General features: G+C 35.6%; 2 protein-coding genes and 1 long non-coding RNA gene across 6 annotated transcripts; 1 reads left to right on the forward strand and 2 right to left on the reverse strand.

Moving 5' to 3' along the window:
* Nucleotides 1-14,447: 14,447 nt before the first annotated feature.
* LOC138136609 (uncharacterized) lies at nucleotides 14,448-17,798 on the reverse strand. 3 transcript variants are annotated; one of them, XR_011161360.1, is made up of 6 exons: nucleotides 17,587-17,792; nucleotides 17,056-17,534; nucleotides 16,154-17,003; nucleotides 14,999-16,088; nucleotides 14,847-14,942; nucleotides 14,448-14,788 (listed from the first exon to the last, which is right to left on the reverse strand). It is a non-coding gene; the product is annotated as an uncharacterized lncRNA (long non-coding RNA). The 3 variants fall into 3 exon arrangements; XR_011161361.1 differs by having other exon boundaries at nucleotides 15,042-16,088; nucleotides 17,587-17,788; XR_011161358.1 differs by having other exon boundaries at nucleotides 14,847-16,088; nucleotides 17,587-17,798.
* Nucleotides 17,799-18,097: 299 nt separating this feature from the next.
* On the forward strand, nucleotides 18,098-21,223 carry LOC138136608 (uncharacterized). Of its 2 annotated transcripts, none has more exons than XM_069055841.1 (5): nucleotides 18,098-20,393; nucleotides 20,442-20,699; nucleotides 20,749-20,838; nucleotides 20,889-20,918; nucleotides 20,975-21,223. In XM_069055841.1, exons 1-5 carry the CDS (start codon nucleotides 20,178-20,180, stop codon nucleotides 21,182-21,184), a joined length of 804 nt encoding a protein of 267 aa, XP_068911942.1. In that variant the 5' UTR covers nucleotides 18,098-20,177; the 3' UTR covers nucleotides 21,185-21,223. The 2 variants fall into 2 exon arrangements, with proteins under 2 accessions (XP_068911942.1, XP_068911943.1); XM_069055842.1 differs by having other exon boundaries at nucleotides 18,101-20,393; nucleotides 20,764-20,838.
* On the reverse strand, nucleotides 21,201-23,103 carry LOC138136607 (putative nuclease HARBI1). The gene is made up of 2 exons (XM_069055840.1): nucleotides 22,311-23,103; nucleotides 21,201-22,254 (listed from the first exon to the last, which is right to left on the reverse strand). Exons 1-2 carry the CDS (start codon nucleotides 22,370-22,372, stop codon nucleotides 21,201-21,203), a joined length of 1,116 nt encoding a protein of 371 aa, XP_068911941.1. The 5' UTR covers nucleotides 22,373-23,103.
* Between the last annotated feature and the right edge of the window lie 308 nt (nucleotides 23,104-23,411).

Consider the following 23,411-nt stretch of genomic DNA (forward strand, 5'->3'; position numbering starts at 1 on the left):
CTGTGGTCGCTTCTTTCTTGGGGTTGAAAAAGAAGTGGAAGCTGTAGCAGGTTTTGATTCTTTTACAATCGTTTTGTACATCTTCTCAGATATACCAGTGGACGCTATAATTCGCTGTTTGTAATTGACGATTGGAATAGTCAATTCCTGATGGTTGCTAACACACTGATTCATGTCTCATGAATACGATAACGTTGGCGATAATTTCGCGAGCTTGACTATAAAACTTTCCCACGCTGGCCAAAAGTAAGATGGGAAGCCAGTCAATCAGTTACTAAAAAAACCTGCAAAAGTCCGGTGGTGTTAGTTTACTTTTTATTTCATTTCATTTGCAAGTCAACTGTTATTGAAAGTGAGGTTATGAAATTATTTTTCCTTTAAATTTTTTTGTACTTACGAAAACACTGTAAAGATATCTTCAGATGTCTCGAGAAACACAGATTTAAAGCCTTGGGTGAACTTGGTAAGCGGAAAAAGTAAAGTCGTAAATAAAGTTGCAATACATGAACATGTAAACAACTCTCTGACAAATCTACCCTATTTTCGGCCGAATGGACTCGACCACACAAATTGGTTTTGCGCGCAGATCACGTGACCGTCCCTTTACACTTTACGGCAACTCTACGTTCATTTTGATATGTAGATCCGTATGTCAGGCACTTTAGTGACACCAGAGATGACAGAAATCAATCATGTATCCAACGTTAAAAAATTAAATCATAGCCTCCCCTTATGCCAAAACATCGTGAATGGTATTTTTATATACGGGGTGATCAAATAGGACTGTTAGTTATCTGTATACGGGGTGATCAAGAAGGACTGTTTAAGTTGGTAACACTGGATCGTATTTTAAATCGTATAACAGGAGTAACTTCCGGTTGTTGGTGGTTTGTCGTTGTTAATGCTATACCTATATCAGATATTTGTCAAATAAACCAACAAAACATATCCAGTTGCAGTGTTATAAATAACCGAATTAAAAAATTTTCTTAATTGTATTGCCAACTTAAACAGTCCTTCTTGATCACCCGGTATATAGTTGAATTTTTTTAATAAACAATTGTCAAAACGTTGTCTTGTTGGTACTACGGCGGACAAAAAATTTTGAACGATCAAATTTTGGCATATCAAAAAATGTCAATGTAAGCTGCCCTTTACTGTCATTATGACGTTTATAAATTAAATCGAAAAATTGACGGTTTGAAGTAAACGTCTCTCAAGTTTATAATAATAATTTAGTGATACAATGCCAGCCGTATCTGAATTTACTAAAGCCAAAATAGTAATCTTTCACCAGAGGGGTATGTCGTAGGGGCAAATTTCGACGAATTTAGGCTTATCGAAGGGCACTATCCATGCCATTATGCGGAAGTGGGAACACACTGGGACGGTGGTTCGGCGTCCAGGTTCTGGAAGAAGGCGAGTGTCTTCCGTGGAACAGAACGAGGCACCTCCGAACTATCACCGAAATCTGTGCCTGTCCATGAGGATGAGAAATAGATTGCTCTTGGTTGTACAACAAAATGGAGCAATGATCAAATATTGACTTCTTCAGTTTTAGTTGTAAAGTTTTTTTTATTTTAAACTTTTAATTTTAAGTTTAATAAATAAATGTTATAATTTGTTAGTATTGTGGATTGATCTGTACTTTGAATTTTTTGATATTTGCGTAGCCTAGGGGCTGCAGCGACTTTCGCAATTTCGACGGCAAAGACGAAACGATTAAGATTCATCCACATTCACCATTCGTGAGCCGACATAGGCACACCAAAATTTTTGTGTTAATCTATGATTGACTAATCTGTCACTGGTGACATGACAAGAAAGGCAAAAATAAAAAATGAGGTTAGTTGACCATAAAGCCAGTTTTACATTTATATGTCAAAGGAATAACAAGTCGTTCAAAATTTTTTGTCCGGCATAGTACTATTTTGGCCGTCACTTTCTTGACATTCAAGTAAAGTGTAAATAAACCTTTAGGAATCGTAACCCCACTTTCGATTCTTGTCATTTCGACAATTTAAAATGTTTGAAGCTCAGATATTCCAAAAATCCGACATGAATAAACAAAATTAGAGCAATCGTACATAAATAACCTGAGGTAAACGTTCTGTGTAGTAGAAATGACAAAATAATTTTGAGATTTGAAGTTTACCACCCAAAAAATAACGTTCATAATCAAGACGGTAATCACGATGACAATAAACTACGGATTACATTTTTTTTTTTTTGAATTGACAGACTTTGACGGCCAAAATTTTTTGGCCGGCATAGTATGAGCCAAACTGTGATTTTCATGATAATACGATTGGTCACATTTCACATTGAGTGTCAACATTTTTTTATGTAACTGAGCCTGCGCCCTAACGAGCGAGAGTTTATTTCAAATTCGAAAAGGTTTCTCCTGATTTCTCATTAAATTTGTTTTGAAAATGTATTCACGAAAGAAAGGTACGGGAAGTGAAGTGAACATAACCTTAACCATGATTTGGTGTCAAATTGTTATACAGCTGGTCCATATGTCCAAATTTTAGGGTGGTACAGTATGGTTTTTTACTTCATTTTGACACTGACAATTGTTTATTAAAAAAATTTCACTATAGTTATTGTTATACAGAGTGTAATCATTTAATCAAAATTCAAAATACACGGAGATATTTAAGCCGTAGGTACTGTATACTCCCACCCTCGCGGCAATGGAAAAATATGCGTTTTTTTAAAAAGTAGGAATACTTGAACAAATGAGTACGTTTACACGGGCCGCTAACACCGGTTTTAAATAGGATTCAACGCCGGTTTTACTAACTGGCGGCATATTTATTTGGATTTAATCTCTCAATTCAAAGTAACCAACCTTAGGCATTCAAAATGACTTTTGAAAATTCTAGTTACACACAACATGAAAAACGTTATTTCCCTAAAAGTTCGAATTCTAGGGAGTAATTTATTTTTGACACGAGAGTATTTGGTGCAGAAGATCATAAATACAACGATATTGCACGGGTCAGGTGGAACACTGTCATGTTCTGTATATACATAATACATAAATACATAATACATACCCACACAATACACAAAGCAGTTCACAAAATACAAGCACACAACAACCAATGGTCAAGCATTATAAAATTCGTTAAGACTATAAAAACATTTGCCAATAAGCCAAGATCGCAGTAGTTTTTTAAACATCTGCAGTGTGGAGGCTGTTTTGATGTTGGTTGGCAGTTTGTTAAAGATATTAGTGCAAGAGTAGGATGGGCTCCTGTCGTACATTGCAGTCCTGTGTGACAACGATCTTAAGTTGTTGTTAAACCTGGTGTTATAAAGGTGTTTTTCGAGAATAGTGATTGGTTTCTGTAAACAAATATGCCGCACTTTAAGATAAATATACAACAAAAAGTTATTATCTACAAAATATGCAAAATTATTAATAAACCAAGTAGAATTTATATTACACTGATGTTGTAATTTTTAAATCAATGAAATGTAACAGTCATGTTTAAGAAATGGTGAATGAATAAGTGATTATTGATTTTTTTAAATCATGATGGACGGGACATGACGGACGGGACAATAATTACATATTTTTTTTACTACGTAACTCCACACGTTTTCGATCGGGTTAAGATCTGGACTTTTTGCAGGCCAAGGCAAAACGTTAATATTATTGTTGACCATCCATTCTCTTATTATGTGATATGTGTGCGGTATGGACGGAACAGTTATCCTGCAAACGAAAACTTTGTGGTTATTGTATATTTTAGCAATCCAATTAAACATTCTCACATGTTGGAAAACAAAATTGCCAGGAAAAACTTGAGTCACTGAGGGTAACATCACATTCTCTAAAATACTTCTGTAGTTAACTGCCGTAAATCGTTCATCAATTTTCCAACACACTCCAGGCCCTTGAACACTTATCCAAGCCCATACGTTGACTGAAAAGCGACCACTATTGCTAGAACGCAATGTGTATTCCTCCTCGAATCTGGAATTCCTAGGTCGATATACATGTAGTCTCCCATTATTACAAGACTGAAAAGTCTTATCATCAGAGAACACCACGCGATTCCAAAATTCGTTACCCTGATTTAAAAATTCATTTGCAAACTGCATTCTTCTTTCTTTATGTTCTTCACGGAGGAATACTTTGCGTGCAGCAACATAGCTCTTCAAAACTGATTGTTTCATTCGTCTTTGTGCTGTTCTAAGAGATCCTGGAAAGTGTGTCTCTTCTCGAGCTTTTACAGCGGTGTCGAATGGATTCTGCTGAAGATACTCTACCACGGCATCATCTTCATTCTCGTTAGAGATTCTTCCAACACCTTGTCGAGCTGGCCTTTGCAGTCTCATTTCTTGCCAGCGCTTTTTGACATAAAATATGCCGCTCTTGCTAACATTCAAATCAGCAGCCACTTCAGCTAATGTCCAGTTTTCCTCGAGTTTGGCTACAACCCTCGCTTTTTCCGCATCGGTCAAGTGTCGTGGCATTATATCATCACAAAAATAAATTAAATCTGCTGACAATTTTAGTTTGTGAAAATATGTCATAAATCTGACACACTAACGCACGCCTATGATTGATGTTTCAATACACACTAGGAAAATTTGGCGTTCACATTTCGATGGCGCCGATGGTACAACCGTAGCTGCAAATTTCGCTTTTAAGAATTACGGTGCCGACAAAGGCATCCAGACATAAAATTTACAACCAATTTTGGCCCCAGTGAACGGTTCTTTGGACGTTTCGTTGAAATTATTTAAAAACAAAAATTATTTCAATCACAATACAATACACACATGTGAAATACAAATGAAACACTTTGCGACTTTGCGCTACACCTAGTAGTCTTGTACCCCCAGAATAGCCACCCAGAAATTGAAAACTGCTTTGAAGTTCGAACAAATCGTGTAGCCGTGCATCAAACCAACGAATGTTTTCGTCAAACGTTTGGAAAAGTCCTTTGACGCGGTCAAGAATACCGACAACAGCCGGAACGTGATCCAACGCTAACGTTGGATGCTCGACATCTGTCGTTCGTGGATTGAAGATCGGCCACACGATGCGACGCACTATCAACCCTCCAGCGTTGGAGGGTGTTCGTAGCATCGTGTAGCGCCGGCATAAGCAGGTCAGCGGGTGTAAAATATACGTGTAAATGGCCACATTTGCTTAACACCGGTTTTGAAGCAGGCCTGCCAACACAAGCACAGTTGTCGTTGGCAACCGCTCAACAACAAGCGCTGACCGCCAACGCCGATCTCGAAGCATTTCGGTTGGTCACACTGGGAAGAGGTTTTAGCTCACGCCACGTCGACACCGATGTAGATTTTAACGCCTGTACAAACAACACCTCTTGTGTAAACGCCCGTTTTAAACCAGTTTTAACAACACCGGTTTTAAATAACACCGGCGTTGCGGGCAGAAAAAGTGAGACATCAAATTTCTGTCAGTTTTGAAAAATTCGATGTAGTATAGGCCGTGCCAAACCCAAATAACCACCACCTGTTGAATTATGTTGGTGAAAACAAAATTACACCAAGTGTATAATGGCAATTTTGATATTGCTAGGATGCTAGACCAATCAAATCTAAGTGTACAACGTTGCCGGTTAATTTTTTGGGTAGAATGCAGTGTTGGTGGTTATTTGGCTTTGGCAAAGACTATATAGTCAAGTAGACAATTAATTGACAAATGGACAAACCAAATTTACATTAGGAACATTTTCTTTTCCCGTTTTTTTCGCATCCAATGTACTTTATAACTTACATGCACACTTCTATTGAAACGGGTTGTTTGCAGGTATTTAACGTTTTGGGTCGTTTACAATAGGTTTGCAGCGTTGAAAGAGTATAATTCAGAATAAGTGGCATCGCGGTAGGTGTTGATTCTCTAAAGCGAGCTTTATGTTATGTCAAAAAAAATTGCAAACATGTGAAACCGTCATTACTTTATTCTGAGGTTATGCGTTACATAATTTTGACATGGTTTTCGCCCACGGCAGAGATACCCCCAGAAAAATAATACACTTTTCATAAATGAAAGAAGGAAATTCCAAATATTATAACAAGAAAATAAACACAAAACGATGCCATTGATAATATCAAGGCCAAATTAAAAGCGAAGGTTACCAACAGCATTGAAACTAGGGTATTATTAGCAAGGGTCTTGCTGCCAACGTAAATTTGAATTTCCAACGCCTACCGCGATGCCATTTATTTTGAATTTTAATATACTTAAATTAAACGATTGAACACATTTTACTTAAATTTAATTTATCAAGGAAACCTGCTTAATAAATAAACGAGTGAAATTATGATTTTTTTGTTTAAAGTTTTTAAGTGATAAAATAGTATATTATTAGTAAATTAAAAAACAAGTTTCACAAGACCAGTCTTGAAGCACGAATTCCAGTTTAAAAAACGAGTGGCATAGCCACGAGTTATTTTAAAGAATGAGTGCTTCAATTTACCCTTTTCAAGCCGTTTTTAAACAAAAATGTTTACTTTAGTTGATTTAGGGATTTTTGTGGCGGTTGGTAATGTCTTAATTTTAAAAGTAAACATTTGATCTACTCGCCGTTTGTTTTATCCAAATTTTGTCACAAAACACGAATATGGAAGATAATCAAGATAATCTTGCATGTACGCCCCTTGAAATACGTGAAATTGCTAAAAATACGGTCAAATTTTTCCACTGGACACTTCCTGTTCTTGACACATTTTCTAATTTAAACTGACATGCATGACAAAATAATTCCGTATCAAGCTTTGCCAACCTAAAAATTTTCGTAAAATGTTCCGTGAGTTAATGGCTATAATGACATCGGAGATGATAACGTCGCGTTCGTTAATGTGTCTATTAGAGAATCAAAAAGGAGGCAAATTACAAAAATATTAAGTGCGAGCTCAGAATTGAAATTTGACTAATAGAAAAACGGGTGGTAAAGTAAATCAATTACTTTATGAACCCACAAACAACTTTAGATTAAAGTCTGAGAAGCGAGCCATGTGTTACTAAAAAAATTTGAGTTATCTCCCTTGTTAAAATTGCCTCTCGCGAATTCTCATGGAATTTCTCGATCAAGTCTAATGATATAAGAAAGAAAAAACAATTACAATTATTATAGTTTAATCTTGGCGAGAAGTGAATTTAAAACAAATTAAATGAAAGATTAAAAAAAATGTTTTTTTCTGAATTTTCGAATAAACTTAATTTACTTTTTTTAAGACTTTGCCCAAACTAACTTGAAAAACGTTATTCAATATTCGTGCGCTGTCACTTTTCAGGTATTCGGCCTGTTTTGCAGCATTTGGCTGACGCCTCGTGCTTCAAATTTCGGCCTCATAAGTACCTAAAAAGTGACAGCGCTACTCATATGAAGATAACTATTACTATTACTTTAGTGCAAGGATGAAATCTTCAATGCAAATAAAATAGAAGGGTAGAAGAGTTAAAGAAATCATTCACCTTGTAATTTAAGGTAGGTACAACACGTCGAGAGAGCGCTGAGCGAAAGACCCTTATTTTCTTTTAGACCCTCTGTCATGAGTCATGGTTGCATGGTTCCGCTTCCTTTTTCACGAAAGGCTAAATGACCCAGGCCATTCCATAATTGTGCCCAGGTCCTATAATTTAGCGCGTTATTTAAATTTGACGTTCACGGACTTAGAAAATATCGCAAATTTATTGTTTAAAAATTAGAACAACACTTGCGTATCTAATAAGAAACAATACAATAAAAGACCTTCTTTATGTAGTAAACTCATTTATACAGGCTGTCCCAGAACTCGCGCGTCAGCTGTTAACTGTGAATTTTAATATTTAATCCAACAAGGATTTTAGTGATTTTACAACAACAAACGTGAAAAGTAAATATATTAGTTTTGAAATGAAAACGATTTTAAGATAACCAATCACACACGCCTTCTTGAAGGTAACTCTACTAAATGTATGCGTTTCCGACGGTTTCCGAGGAAACGATTTTAGATGTTGCTGCTAAAAAAACTGTGATGAAATGTTTGGACAACGAGTTTTATAAGGGTTGATTTGGCGCACGAATCCCAGGTATAGAAAATGACCCGTAGGCGAGCTTTTTATGTTATTTTTTGGGTTTTTTTTTAATTTTTAAATAAAAAAATTAAATTTTCAAATTCTAGAGAATTTTGTATTATGTATGTAATTGGTAATTCAAGGTAACGGATGCAACTACATCTGCAACATACGTATGTATGTATGTTAAAAAGTAGAGTTTGAACATTAATATTGGAAGTTTTTTGGTGTAAATGACAATAATACACTGAAATATTGATAAAAATTTTCTTAGAGATCTATTAAACTACGAGTGCTTTAATATTTAGCCATAAGCGACTCCAAATTGAATACAATAATAGACCTATTAAAAGATTCTAAAAACATAATTATATCTTTAGTTTGTGTTCTACTCATCTACTGTTCTTTGCCTTACGTGCAGCACGCGGTACAGTACCATGCGGTATAGTTCTCCCAGAGCTGCAGCGGTTTTATGGCAGGGTACCATTGTATAAACGTTAACAACACCGACAATAGGTTTAAACCGCAAGTACAACCCCTAATCGTAAATTCGTCCAAGTACTACCCTGTAAACTGACAGGTATAGAACGAAAATGATGATTGACAGGGGTCTGTTTATGTCGCGTATTGGCATCTCAACAGGCGTAATAATTACTATTGCTCTGCCATAAAACCGCTGCAGCTCTGGGAGAACTTTACATGCAATGATCTTATAGTTACATAGATGGGTAGACGAGTGAGAGGTATTGCGATGAACACTAGAGTGAGATGGGCAGAGCCGCGATCAGCTGGGTACGGGCAAAACATTGGGAACCGTCAATTAAAAACTACAGAGCTGGTTGATGTCTGCCTAATTTTTTGGATGTTTTCTGGTTTTAATTTTAGTTTTATCTTTTCTGATGATTCGATGTGTTAACAAGGTTTTACAGTGAACAATTATTATTTGATACAATTAATTGACTTTTTCTAGTGTTTAGTGTATTACGATAGCGTTACAGACTATCGTATATATATATTCGTATGAAGAAAAATACAATTAAAATTCGAAATTCACAAAATAATTATGGTAAATTATATGTTTTTAATTTGTTGTAGCCAATTTAGGGCGTCTTCGGTAAGTAGATGTAGTTTTGAGAAACCTTGCTGGAATTTAGTAAGGGGACATTCTTCCACAATGTGTTGGATGGTTTCTTTTTCTGCACCGCATTCACAAGAAGGGTTTTCACAAATATTCCAGTGAAACAGCATATTATTGCATTTGCCATGGCCGGTTCTAAAACGATTTAATTTACACCAGATTTTCCTGGGTAGGTTAAATCCCGGAATTTGTTTTGTAGGATCCTCAATTAGATTTTTATTGAAAATATCTACTTCTTGCCAGGCTGCTTTCCAATAATCAGATTTTGAAAATGGTTGCATGAGGAATTCTTCTTTCCAAAGTGGTTTACGCAATTTTAATCTAAACGGTGGTAAATTTGCCATGTCTTGTGTTATGGAGTACATGTTCGGTGAATTTTGAAATTTATCCCAAATTCGTTTTGTGACGTAATTTCTTCTAATATCATACGGAATAATGTGCGCTAGGACATGTAGCCATGGTGTTGGAGTAGATTTTAAGGTACCCGTTATTATTCGAAGTGTCGTATTCAATTGAGCATCTATTTTGTTCACGTGTGCACTGTTCTTCCAGACAGGGCAACAATATTCTGCCGTAGAATACACTAGAGCTAGTCCTGTGACACGTAAGGTGTGTGCATTCACTCCCCAACTTGTGCCTGCGAATTTATGTATAATGTTGTTTCTCGTTTTCAGTTTTTGTCGTAAAAAACAATTACATAATAGCGAGTTATCGCCCTGACTACGCCAAAATAAGGTTACCTTAAATTCATACGTTATTTTGTTCGAAATATCGTACCTAAGTTTAGCTAAGTTTCCTACATCGTAGCACTAGAATCATACGCGATACGATATTTCGAACAAAATAACGTATGAATTTAATATTGTGGGTATACCCACAAAAAGTAGGTACCTTTTTACTTTGATTATTATTTTAATTATTTAGGTATTATAACAAAATGGTTCAATCTTGTTGTCTTAATTTTATTAAAAATAAAATTTTAAACTAGTAAAAGTTTCGATTTGCAACAGAAATGAAAAGTGGATGTCAAATAAAGTAGTTTTGAATGTTCCACTTTAGATTTTTTAAGCCGTTACCATAAATGTCCATTAGTTCATATTTTTGCCGTGGGACTTCTTACATTATTTTGAGTACTTATAATTCGTATGTGTTATTTGTTTTACAAAACGTTTTCCAAAAAGGCTCATTTAACACAAACACAACGTAGATATAGAAATTTTAATTTTGAGTGGGTGTGGGGATAAAACTAAATAATAAAACTAAAACAGGAGAAATTTCTTCATTTAATTCCATAATTTTAAGTACTTAGGGCCAGTTTCATAATAAACTTAAAGTCGACTTTATCTTAACGTGACTTTAATGGATTGTTGCAACAATATGTTTCTATGATAAATGGTGATTTTTAATGTTAAAGTAACTTTAGGCTGATTATGAAATTGGGGGTTATTAACACAGTTTTTGACTTGTATTTTTCGTTATAAAATTTATTTTTTTCTCAAAAATTTCCTTATGTAAGTTAACATAATTTTTCTACTGTCGTTTAGACAGTAGGCGCTATCAGAATCAAGACAAAATATTGGAGGTTTTATAAAAAAAAATTGTATGTTTTCGTTTTTTTAATACAATTTTTTTGATTTTTTGTTTCGTTATTTCAGAAGAATTGTTACCCAAATGGACATTTGGGGTGGAATGCATTTTCATACATATCATAATGAATTATTATCCGATAATTAATATAACATACCTAATTTAATTTAATATTAAGCCATCGTATTACTTACAATATCTAGGTAATTAATAAATAAATAGTTAATTATGTACTTAATTTGTACTTGCATTGTTTTCAACAAAATTTCTGTTACACTTTATTTCTGTTATTCAATTGGCTTTAACAATAATTAACATGCATATCTCGTCGATATAACGATTTTAAAATTAAATTAGTAATCTGTCTAATACAAACGATTTAAAAGTTGCCCGTACCCACGTGGTATCAATATCTCCTTCTTTGTCGCTCTTGGAATTTGTACGTCGTCACTCTCTCTCTCTAATGTTCACGACAATGCTGCATACGCGCAAGATATATACTCCGTACTCTGATAGATTGCACGTTTTTTGACAGAAGACAGACACAGAAATGTGTTTGGCGGGAATTAATCTGCAGGGATACAACGGTTTCCTACATAACGTGAAACAATTGAGATGGAGAGTTTAGTATTTTTCACTACTTTATGTTTTGGAACTAGAATTTAAAAACGTGCAATCTATCACCGTACGGAGTATACCAACGCTTCATCTACCTATTATCCTATTATAAGATCGTTGGGTACATGTAACAACAAAGCACCCAAGTTACTAACCCATGCGTATTGGTAAGGATCGTCCTGGGTTATTTAGCCTCTCGTTCCTTTTTCTCCAACACCCCACTTTCTCGCCCCCACTTGATTACTTCAGCCAATCGCGATAGCTCTTCGATATTTCTAGAAGTTTCTACACTATTGAGATTAAAGTTTCATTCACATTGGAATAATTAGTGTTGAAATTAGCAAGTGAAATTAACGCAGAAATTAGTACTATGGCGGCCAAAAAATTTTAGCCGTCACTATCTTGACATTCATGTAAAGTGTAAATAAACCTTTAGGCACCCACCGTAACCCCACTTTCGATTCTTGTCATATTGACATGCATATTGTTATTCTGACAATCAATAACCTGAGCTAAACGTCTGTGTAGTAGAAAATGACAAAATAATTTCGATTTTTGAAATTTACCACCCAAAAATTACCACTCATAATCAAGACGGTAATCATAGTGACAATAAAGTATGGCTTACAAATTTTTCTTTTGAAGTGACAGAAATTGACGGCTAAAATTTTTTGGCCGCCATAGTACATTTAGTATTATTCACAATGAAAAATTAAGCAAAGTAATTAGTGGGATCCGCCATCTGTTATTACACAGGGATATTGATGCATTACAGGGAACTGCTACGCTAAATTGCTAAAAATTTGGAACTATTTGGATTACAAGGTAACAAGGGTATTACACATGCTTTTGTACTGTTTGTAAATGTTAAAGTAAGTTGCAATGGACGAGAAATTTATACATTTATGTTATGTTTGACGACACTTTGACATGTAAAACAAAAATTTCAAATTGCGCATGCGCGTAACCAAAGAGAACTAATTGTTCCAATGTGAATGAAATTTTAAGTTTAATGCTTGTAATTAGTACGTCTACTTTGCACGTTACGGAAAAGTTTGTATACTTCTAACTTTGTCGCGAAATTAGTAGAGGTAAAGTCAAAACGAAACATGACATCACGTGGTTTGCGCAGAAGACGAATGTAGATCAGTTGAATCCAGCTTACGTATGTGACAGTGGCGGAGTCAAAAATTTTCTTTTATTTACGCTATAGAGGAATGTTAGGGGAATGATCTGAAGATGAAGATAGTTTTTATTATTCTATTAGAGGCTCTACAACAAAAGTGGATGACCTCGGTGTAGAATTTCTTTCATCAGATGATGAAAATTGAGTTTTGGTTAAGTTTTTGCCCCTAAACTGACGACTGTATGATACGCCCCTGTCAGCGGTAAATTGGAGAGCGCGCATCCTAAGCTCCGCCCTGTCATGTTTCGTTTTGACTTTAGCTCCAAGTTCACTTTGGTTACGCGCATGCGCAGTTTGAAATTTTTGTTTTACATGTCAAAGTGTCGTCAAACATAACATAAATGTATACATTTCTCGTCCATACTAAATGTGCTAATTTCTGCGTTAATTTCACTTGCTAATTTCAACACTAAAGAAGTATACAAACTTTTCCGTAACGTGCAAAGTAGACGTACTAATTACAAGCATTGTGAATGCGTCCATGCAAACGTACTTGTTATACTACTTCTCGTGTTAATTGAGAGTACTAATTTTACGTACTAATTATTCCAATGAGAATGAAACTTAAGTAAGTATTCCAATGTGAATGAAACTTTAACGTCAGCTGAGTGTTGGGCATAATCGATATATTTCCATAATTGAATGAATCGAAATACTTAATCGCTTTGTATAATCGAATGATCATTCGAATTGTCCGATTATTATGAATGATTCGAAATCGGATGGGCGATTATGATTGATTTTGGAATGTTAGAGTAAAAATATAAAATAATCGTTTTGTTTGTGTATTTAATCAATTATTTCATTATGTGATTATACCTGCCAAACAAATCGAAATGAAAATGCCCTTAATTCTAAATTCTAACTACAAAGTGAAGTAAACGAAACTAATCCATGCTACCCTTACTAATTGGAAAAAAGTAAAAGTTCACTTTAACTAGGTACTATGCCGGCCAAAAAATTTTGGCCGTCATTGTCTGTCAATTAAAAAAAAAAATTTGTAATCCGTACTTAATTGTCATCATGATTATGAACGTTATTTTTTGGGTGGTAAATTTCAAAACTCAAAATTATTTTGTCATTTCTACTACACAGAACGTTTATCTCAGGTTATCTATATATACAGGTGTCCCAGAACTCGCTGATCAAACTTACAGTGCGTTTTCCTTGGTGATAACTGAAAGCAATAGCGTTTAAAAAAAAGGACAGGGTATAATCGATTTTTTGTAATGAATAATTAAAGTTGACCAATCAGAAGGACGCTGTTAATTTGAATTTCACGTAAATTTAACCAAAGGTTTCAATTGCCTAGCAACATAATTCTAGTAAGAATGGTATGGAATTTCAAGTAAATGTTTGGGCAACTGTGAAGATTTTGACAACGTCAAGTTATAATTTGATTCGAAATTGTCAAACTTCGTATTAAAATCATGTATACAGCTGCAGAGTATGCCGAAATGCTCATAATTTATGGAGAGTGCCGGCGCAATGCACTTGAGGATTCAAAGGAATATGCAATACGTTTTCCACGACGTTTGCCACATCCAAATTATAACGTATTTCTACGGTTGGTGTACCGTGCTCAAGACACTGGGCCCTACCTGTCAAGAAATTGGTGGTCCCCCGCGAGAAGTTAGAACGCCAGAGACTGAAGATGCTGTTCTTCAGTCCTTTGATGACGACGGTAGAAGAAGTATACATATTTGAAGAACTATATTTAATCAATATTTTAGAAGAACTAAATGACCAAATTCACGAAACACTGGCTACTGTTATTCCTAATATGCTTAGACTGGCAAGGGAAAATTTAATACAACGACCTCGCCTATTCCTTCAGATGAAAGGTGGTCATTTTGAACACTTGTTATAAATTATTCTTTTTATTTTGCATGTTCCTTATTGCATTTGTTGCATTCTACATCGTTTAGTTATAAAATCTGATCTTAAATTTTTACTAATAATGATGCTAAAATAAATAAGTTAGTTCAATCCAGTTTTGTCTTCTTTCTTTCAGAACTGCCACTATGCTTGGTCTGTTGTTCAAAACCTACGTGTAACTACAGCTTTTTTTGCAATGTCAAGAATGTTCCTAAAAGTCTTTTCCTTCACTTCGACGATGACGAGTCCCGCTAATACGTTGCAGATGCAGAGTGCATGCACAGGAGTCAGGATAAATTTCTTGTGATTCCGATTCACTTCACAGGGCCTGCATATTTCACTTTTTACTAAGATTTTTAAGGTACCTAGTAATATGTATTACTCACTTGACGCTACGTCGCCATTTTACCTTCCATCAACAAAGGTTCAATTCATCATATCCCTCCCGTCAATTTCCCATACCCCTCAAGGTTACAATTGCTCTGGAAATTTTCATTCATAACAAACCATATTTCATTCATTGCCGGAAGAAGAATACTTCTTGCGTTCCCTGATTTAGATTCTATACAATAATTGTTCACCTTTGGCGCAATTATCCCATTTTTGGTTATTTCAAAAGTAGCTGTCACTTTTGACGTCTGTTTCGACAAGTTGACCAGATAAATATTGAAAATAATTTTATTATTATTCATCGAATTATACGTTGCTTGGCAATTGAGGGCAGGTACTCAATTTTCTCATAAAGGGAAAATTACAGAGTGTCTATAAAAGAACATACATCAAGAGTGCTGTGGAACTCGAATATATTTGATTTTTGCCGCTTTGTAGCATATTGTGGTACCAAATAGAAAAACAGAGGTTATGTAACTTCATAAATGACAGGTTTTTCGATTTTTAAAATAAATTTCTGTTAGGTACAGAACACACCACATGCCATTGTATCTATTTTTCATTAATTACAGTGTTGTCTGAAGAATGATCACTTCCAATTTGTAATACTCGATGGACTAACAATAATTCACATTTTTATTACGTATAAACTATCAAAACATAACTTCTGCAGACACCTCTTAATGAAGATTCGGGGTAATTAAAACAAACACATTTTGGGGGTTTATGTATTCTCTATTTCAAGGGTACTATTACGACCCAAAAGGCAGGCCGGCCACAAACAGATTTCTGGTGTCCTGATTGGAGTACGGAAGGGAGAAAGAGATGCCAAAGTTCAAAAGACAGCACAACATTTATTGGGTCCTGAAATTACTGGGGTGGCTTGCCCGGTCTCTGCACCGCGCAGGGTGCGATATTGCGAGCACTGGTCACTCCTCGTTCGGGCTTGGATGACGTCGCGTGGTTCAGTGGGGCCGAAGGTGACTCGAGGGTGGACAGTAATAATTCGTCGGAATGTGTGTGGTAGCCGCCGACGTAGCTCCTCCGGAGTCGGGGCTCGCTTCCTCCCTGGTTGGGCTTCACTGAGGGGTGTCTCCACGAGGTGGTGCGACTGGAGAACTGAGTGGTGGAAGTTGAGCGACTCGAGGGAGTCGTGGGTGTTGAGAAAACTGAGAGTCTCGATGGAATGTTGATTGAGACTGAAATAGAGTCCTGGAAAGGAGAGTCCTGCTGGTCGCCTGTGGGAACAGTGAAAATTTTCTAACTGCGAGAGCCGCCATTTTGGTTTCGAGGTCGTACTTACTTGCGACGCTAGTACCGAAATTTATCCGTCTTCGACGTTTCCGGTTCCGATCCCTAAATGGTCGCGAGCCTGTCTTTTCGCCGGTTAATTTAATCGGTCCTTTGACCTTCGCCTCCGAGACGTTATTACACTGAACGCTCGGACACTAATTTTAACTCGGCGAAACGGTACTACGTGTTGTTCGGTGGACCTTTGCACGAAAGAGAGAACGAGTTCTTCCGTTATCCGTTGCGGGTTTTGCGTCGGCGCTCTTCACTAATTAGTTGGGACGAATTTGCGGGTGGTTTTACCGACCGATAAAATCGTCACAGTACCTACCCAATTTTACAGAAATTGTTGAAAGTGGCCCCCATTATGTTCTAAACATTTCCTAATTCGTTTCTTTTTATTGTTAAAGATATTCTGCAGCATCTGCTGGTCTATAGTGTTGCAGCAGTTTCTTATTTCCTCCATAAGTTCCTCCAAAGTGTGCATTCTCCTTTTAAAAACTTATAATTCTATTGCCATAAAATTGTTGAAGATAAACCAAATTCTCTTGTGTTGTGAGCTGTAGCACCGTCGTGTTGAAAGTATCCATTCTGCAATTCTTCATCATCCAGCTGATTAATAAATATTTCGAAAATTTGTTCCCGGTATCTAGTGGCATTTATTTATAGTTTCATGGAAAAATATCAGTCCAATTAAACGCCTTCGTGAGACAGCAATCCACACTCCAACTTTTACAGGATGCAATCGGGTTTCTACAAATGCATGTGGATTTTCTGAACTCCATATTCTATAGTTTTGTGAATTTACATATCCAGATAAATGAACCCATGCTTCGTCTGAAAAAAAACTGATGTCTAATAATCTGCAAGCAAAGTTAATATTAAAATTGTTTCATTCAATTCATCATTACAAACCTGTCATCATTCAAATTGTTTAAAAACCAATTGCAGTATTCTAAGCGCCTCTCAGAATCATCTGGTCAAAGTTCTTGAAGTGTAGTGATCTTGTACGGATATAAGTTCAGGTTTTTTCTAACAATTTTTTGGCAAGTGGAAAGTGGTACATCAGCCTGAAGTGATAACTTCCTGAGAGATGTTTTTGGGCTTTGTTCAATTCGTTGGCGTAAATCTTCAACAATTTCTTCATTCACTGGCGGTCTTCCTACACTTTTAGCTTTTTCAACACTTCCAGTTGCCACAAATCTATTCACAACCCTTCTAATGTGTGCAATTAAATTTGCTTCCACGATGTTGCAATTTGGAAATTTTGCAAAAAATTCTTCCTTGCAAGCATTTATCGAGTAAACCCACTATCCATTCTGCAGGGTACCATTTCGGTAATACGACATCACAATGAAGGTGTTTTGATCTAGCGATAAAACCACTGCGGTTTACTGAAAAGATTGCTTATTACTTACTGTAAACGTACGAAAATAACTGTCTTACCTTCGCAACTCCGTAACTTGTTTCTGGTATTATTCACAATTCACGCTTACGCGGAAAATCGTTTTAGTCTTGATAAAGACTTGAAGAAAATCACAAGGAAAACAACTAAGACACGGAATTCTCAACTGAACTAAACTGAGAAACCGACGCTACGCTAAAACGTATTTATTTGACATTTGTCATTTGACATCAATGATATCTAATTTACCGGCTTCAACGGCTTGACATAGTTCGGTCAAAAAAAGTATAGAGCCGCACAATTCCACAGCACTCTTGATGTATGTTCTTTTATAGACACTCTGTAGATCGAGCTCTATTGGTCAATTTGATTAATTCATAATTAAAACGCTGTTGCATCCTGAATATTTTTCTAAACGTTTTTTACCTTCATTACCATCAGGGAATATACAGTTTCAATTTGATCCGCGAGTTCTGGGACACCTGTATATATGATTGCTCTAATTTTGTTCATGCATGTCGGATTTTTGGAATATTTGAGCTTCAAACAGTTTAAATTAATTATCAAAATGACAAGAATCGAAAGTGAGGTTACGGTTCCTAAAGGTTTATTTACACTTTACTTGAATGTCAACAAAGTGACGGCCAAAATTTTTTGGCCGCCATAGTACTATGGCGGACAAAAAATTTTGAACGACTTGTTATTCCTTTGACATATAAATGTAAAACTGGCTTTATGGTCAACTAACCTTATTTTTTATTTTTGCCTTTCTTGTCATGTCACCAGTGACAGATTAGTCAATCATAGATTAACACAAAAAATTGGTGCGCCTATCTCGGCTCACGAATGGTGAACGTGGATGAATCTTAATCGTTTCGTCTTTGCCGTCGAAATTGCGAAAGTCGCTGTAGCCCCTAGGCCATCGAGTGGTGTAGAACGTAGATACGTACTATTTTGGCCACAACTGACATTTAACTGATAAATATGTGTGAACTGGCCTTTATTGAATATAACCCAACTTTTGACTCGATAATGCCATTTCCCTGCTTTTTTGATGTCACAAGAAAAACTTCAAAGTGATTTTTAATAACTGTCATTTATTAATGACACTAATGATTGGTTTACATCATTTTTTCAGAAATGTCTAAAAAATGTTGGCCAAGATTCGGTGTCCGGAATAGTACCTATCTATACTTGGGCCAACCAACAGATATAGTAATAAAAAAAGGGGGATGTGGCCTAGTTGCGTAGAACGATATACGCCGAAGCCTGTTTCACAATGAAGCAGGTTCTTTGCCATTTGTCATTCTTATAAGTTTTGAAAAAAAAAAAATATTTTGTAATACAAATCGAAAAATGCCAAGGAAAACAAACAAACATAAACACGTGGTCAAACTCCCGAAGCGAGGTTAAAACGAATGAGATGCCGGATGCCGTCAAGTAATTTTTGTGGATGTACATCAGACTTTTGAAAATCTGCGCACGTTTTGAATAAGCCAATTGGAAGCTGCTATTTAAAATACGCGGGCACTAGGGGGCGGTTTTATTACTATATCTGTTGGTTGGCCCAAGTATAGTTCTTAGAGGTTTAGCATCAACACAAAATCAGGAATGTCTTCATCATAGATGAAACCAAATTTAGTTCTATTTATCTCAAGACAGAACGTCCCAACAGGTTGTATTTTGGTACGCAAATATCAAAAAATTCAAAGTACAGATCAATCCACAATACTAACAAATTATAACATTTATTTATTAAACTTACAATTAAAAGTTTAAAATAAAAAAAAAACTTTACAAATAAAACTGAAGAAGTCAATATTTGATCATTGCTCCATTTTGTTGTACAACCAAGAGCAATCTATTCCTCATGGACAGGCACAGATTTCGGTGATAGTCGGGAGTGCCTCGTTCTCTTCCACGGAAGACACCCGCCTTCTTCCAGAACCTGGACGCCGAACCACCGTCCCAGTGTGTTCCCACTTCCGCATAATGGCATGGATAGTGCCCTTCGATAACCCTAAATTCGTCGAAATTTGCCCATACGACATACCCCTCTGGTGAAGGGTTACTATTTTGGCTTTAGTAAATTCAGATACGGCTGGCATTGTATCACTAAATTATTATAATAAACTTGATAGACGTTTACTTCAAACCGTCAATTTTTCGATGTAATTTATAAACGTCATAATAACAGTAAAGGGTAGCTTACAATGACATTTTTTGATATGCCAAAATTTGATCGTTCAAAATTTTTTGTCCGCCATAGTACTATGCCGGCCAAAAAATTTTGGCCGTCATTAGCACCTATTCTGTAAGCGATATGTTAATTTTTAGCGCCCGTTAAATTTTATAATTTTAACACCGCGAGCTATTCTGTAACGACAAAAATTAACGCACCGCTAAAATGTTATTTATTTTAGCGCTTATGTTAAAATGTTCGGAAAATGTCGTGATAAAATCGTCTCAGTCACCACTTCAACCTACTAGTTGTTTGTTATCCTTATCTAGCTTACTATGACTTGCGAATATGTCTTTATTGAATAGATCTGGCATCTAAGTGCGTTTTGAATAAAAAATAATCGCTGGTAGAAATGTCTTAAAAAGTGACGTTAAAAAATTTGAAGCAAAAATGCCGCCGAAAGTGCAGGGTGTATCACGAAGTGGACGAATGTCTAAACAACAAAAAGAGCTATTAATTAATCGCCTGGAACTGGACCGATTTCTTCTGCATCAAGAAAAATTGAACCCAGCAGAATTGAAAAAATATAACTATGTTTGGGCCAAGTTGTCCACAGATCTAAATGGACTTCAAGGGGCAAAGAAAACAGTGATTCAATGGAAAGAGGTAAGTTACGTGGAATAAAGAATTGTAACAGTTTTAATTGTAATCTAGGCACTAAACGAATTAAAAGTTAATACAAGGCGTAAAGCCCGTTTATTACACCAAGAAGCTACGGGTACTGGTGGGGGACCTAAAAAATTAAGGGAATTGTCACAGCTTGAGGAACGGCTTATGGCGCTAATATCAAAAGTGGTTATTACTGGTGTATCTACCATTCCTGAAGCGGGAATTATACTGACCGAACCCACTGAACCTGAAAGAAATAATGTGGTTGATGAGACTGATCCTAACATTTATCAAGAAATAATTGTAAGTATCTACTTACTTGAAAATGAATTTTTATTGTATAAACTATAAGGGATTGAATTTCCAGGCTATTGATGAATTACTTGCTAATGAAGAACAAGATATTACTTTAGTTAACGAAGTTACTAGTGAAAATAACAATGTGTGTGCTGACACGTTTTGAATCATTTTTACTAAAATATTTTCTTTTAGAAAAGTGAATCTGGAACTATAATTATTAACGTAAGTAATTTCTTAATAAAAAAAAATTAAAATTATACAGGTAAGGTAATTTTTAGACTACATCAAATCCACCGAGCACAAGAAAACCCAAAACACCATGTCAGTTTCCCATTAGAGAAATGGCATTACAGCACGAGCAATGTCTGCACATGTTGGCAGATTCGAATATAGCCCTGGCACAAGCTACCCTTCAATTAGCAAGGGCAACGAGAATGAAAACACGCACAAGAAAAAGTGCTGCCTTACAATTAAATTTTTCATTATAATATTATTGTTCTACATTTAATTAAAATATGTTTCTACTATTTGATTTCTGATTTGAGCTCCACCATTAAACCACTGATGATTGTTTGCGGCAGGTATTTGGTCAATATGTACCATTGGTTGTAAATGGTCATCATCTTCAGGAATAGGTGCGTTGTAAGTTATGCACATATTATGCAAGATTGAGCTTGTATATATGATTTTGGCGGCTCTAATGGGGTTATAGTTCAATGCTCTATGGCCATGAAGGCATCTAAAACGACTTTTCAACAAACCATTGGTATGCTCTATAGTCATTCTAAGCTGTGAAAGTGCAGTATTAAATCTTGACTCCGGTGTGTCTTCTTGGGGATTCATAAAAGGAACTAATAACCATGGCTCCAGAGAATATCCGCTATCACCAAGCAAGTAATTTTCTTGATTATTTAAAACATAAATTTGCTGAAGATATCTTCTGATGCCAGATGTCATCCAAATAGCGGAGTCATGAACTGAGCCCGGAAATAGTGCATTTATACTTAAAATTAATTTATTGGCGTTACAAATTATTTGAGTGTTGATGGCATAAATTTTTTTTCTGCAATAATATACTGCTCCAGGATAAATTGGGTGATTGGCGGGTGGTGCCATAATCCTAATGTGGGTTCCGTCAACTATTCCCACAACATTAGAAAATGCATGGTGCTTGACTGCAAAACCTTCTTTTATAGCATTTATTCTTTCATCCGAAGTGGGAAATTTTATCCATTCGTTTAAAAAATGTGTGGTCATAATATCTGTAACTTCGGCTATGTTCCTACTTATTACGGGTTGACTTCCAGTTGCTGAATAGCCATGTCCAACACCTAGCTGGTAACTTCCGTGACCCAGAAAGTGTAAAACAGCAAAGATACGAAGATGAATGGGCACTTTTGTTACTCTCTGTGATGGAATCATGTATGGTGTCAACATATTTATTAAATTATGAGCACATTGTTTATTCAGCCTAAAGAGTTTTAAAAATAGTCTGTTCGGCAAATTAAAGGGATTGCTAGTATCTCTTAAATGACGCTGAAGACGCCGAGTAGCAATTCTATAATAAACATAATAATTTCACGACTTTACCAATGAGAAAACGTTGTTACTTACTGTTGTCTTCTATTTCTATCATTTTCAACTATTATAAGGTGAATTAAACCGTCCAAAGCCATAATTTAAAATTGTAACACGTATTCCACTAGTACCCTTTAAAATATATCACTTAACGATAGTTTTTAACCCTTAAACGTCAAAATTTTAAAGGCCAACTACCTTACAGAATGCGAATTACACTTTAACGTGCCGTCAAAATTTAACACCCGCTAAAAATTAACGTATCGCTTACAGAATAGGTGCTATTGTCTGTCAATTCAAAAAAAGAAAATTGTAATCCGTACTTTATTGTCATCATGATTACCGTCTTGATTATGAACGTTATTTTTTGGATGGTAAATTTCAAAACTCAAAATTATTTTGTCATTTCTACTACACAGAACGTTTACCTCAGGTTATCTATGTACGATTGCTCTAATTTTGTTTATTCAGGTCGGATTTTTGGAATATCTGAGCTTCAAACAGTTTAAATTGATTGTCAAAATGACAAGAATCGAAAGTGGGGTTACGATTCCTTAAGGTTTATTTACACTTTACTTGAATGTCAAGAAAGTGACGGCCAAAATTTTTTGGCCGCCATAGTACTTCTCTCGTGTCAAAAATAAATTACTCCCTAGAATTCGAACTTTTTGGGAAATAACGTTTTTCATGTTGTGTGTAACTAGAATTTTTAAAAGTTATTTTGAATGCCTAAGGTTGGTTACTTTGAATTGAGAGATTAAATCCAATTAAATATGCCGCCAGTAACCAAAATTGATTGTGAAACGAAAAATCATCTATCCTTAGCGAGAAATTAGTCATTTGCAACTGTTACAATTAATTTGCTGTCTTACATTTTTAGGATATCTTTTGTTTGTCACCAGAAACCACATAGCCTCCAATCTAACCAAATTTATTGCAACCTAGTAACGAATATCCCTAAATCCTAGGGAGTAATTTATTTTTGACACGAGAGTATCCGTTTATTAAACTTCCGCACTGTCACTGTCAAGTTTTTGATTTTTTTTTTGGAGTATATCTATGGTGCGATACCTTTTCAGTTGCCTGTACACAAAATCTAGTTATAAAAACGTCAACAAGAAAAGTTTGGTTATGTCA

The sequence above is a fragment of the Tenebrio molitor genome, chromosome 8 (assembly GCF_963966145.1).
Source record: "Tenebrio molitor chromosome 8, icTenMoli1.1, whole genome shotgun sequence".
NCBI classification, from domain to species: Eukaryota; Metazoa; Arthropoda; class Insecta; order Coleoptera; family Tenebrionidae; genus Tenebrio; species Tenebrio molitor.

Coding starts and splice junctions, on each gene's coding strand:
- LOC138136608 (XM_069055841.1), top strand. CDS start 20,178: ATGCCGCCGAAAGTGCAGGGTGTATCACGAAGTGGACGAATGTCTAAA. Junction 20,700..20,748: donor ACATTTATCAAGAAATAATT/GTAAGTATCTAC, acceptor ATAAACTATAAG/GGATTGAATTTCCAGGCTAT. Junction 20,919..20,974: donor CTGGAACTATAATTATTAAC/GTAAGTAATTTC, acceptor GGTAATTTTTAG/ACTACATCAAATCCACCGAG.
- LOC138136607 (XM_069055840.1), bottom strand. CDS start 22,372: ATGGCTTTGGACGGTTTAATTCACCTTATAATAGTTGAAAATGATAGA. Junction 22,255..22,310: donor GATAGAAATAGAAGACAACA/GTAAGTAACAAC, acceptor TGTTTATTATAG/AATTGCTACTCGGCGTCTTC.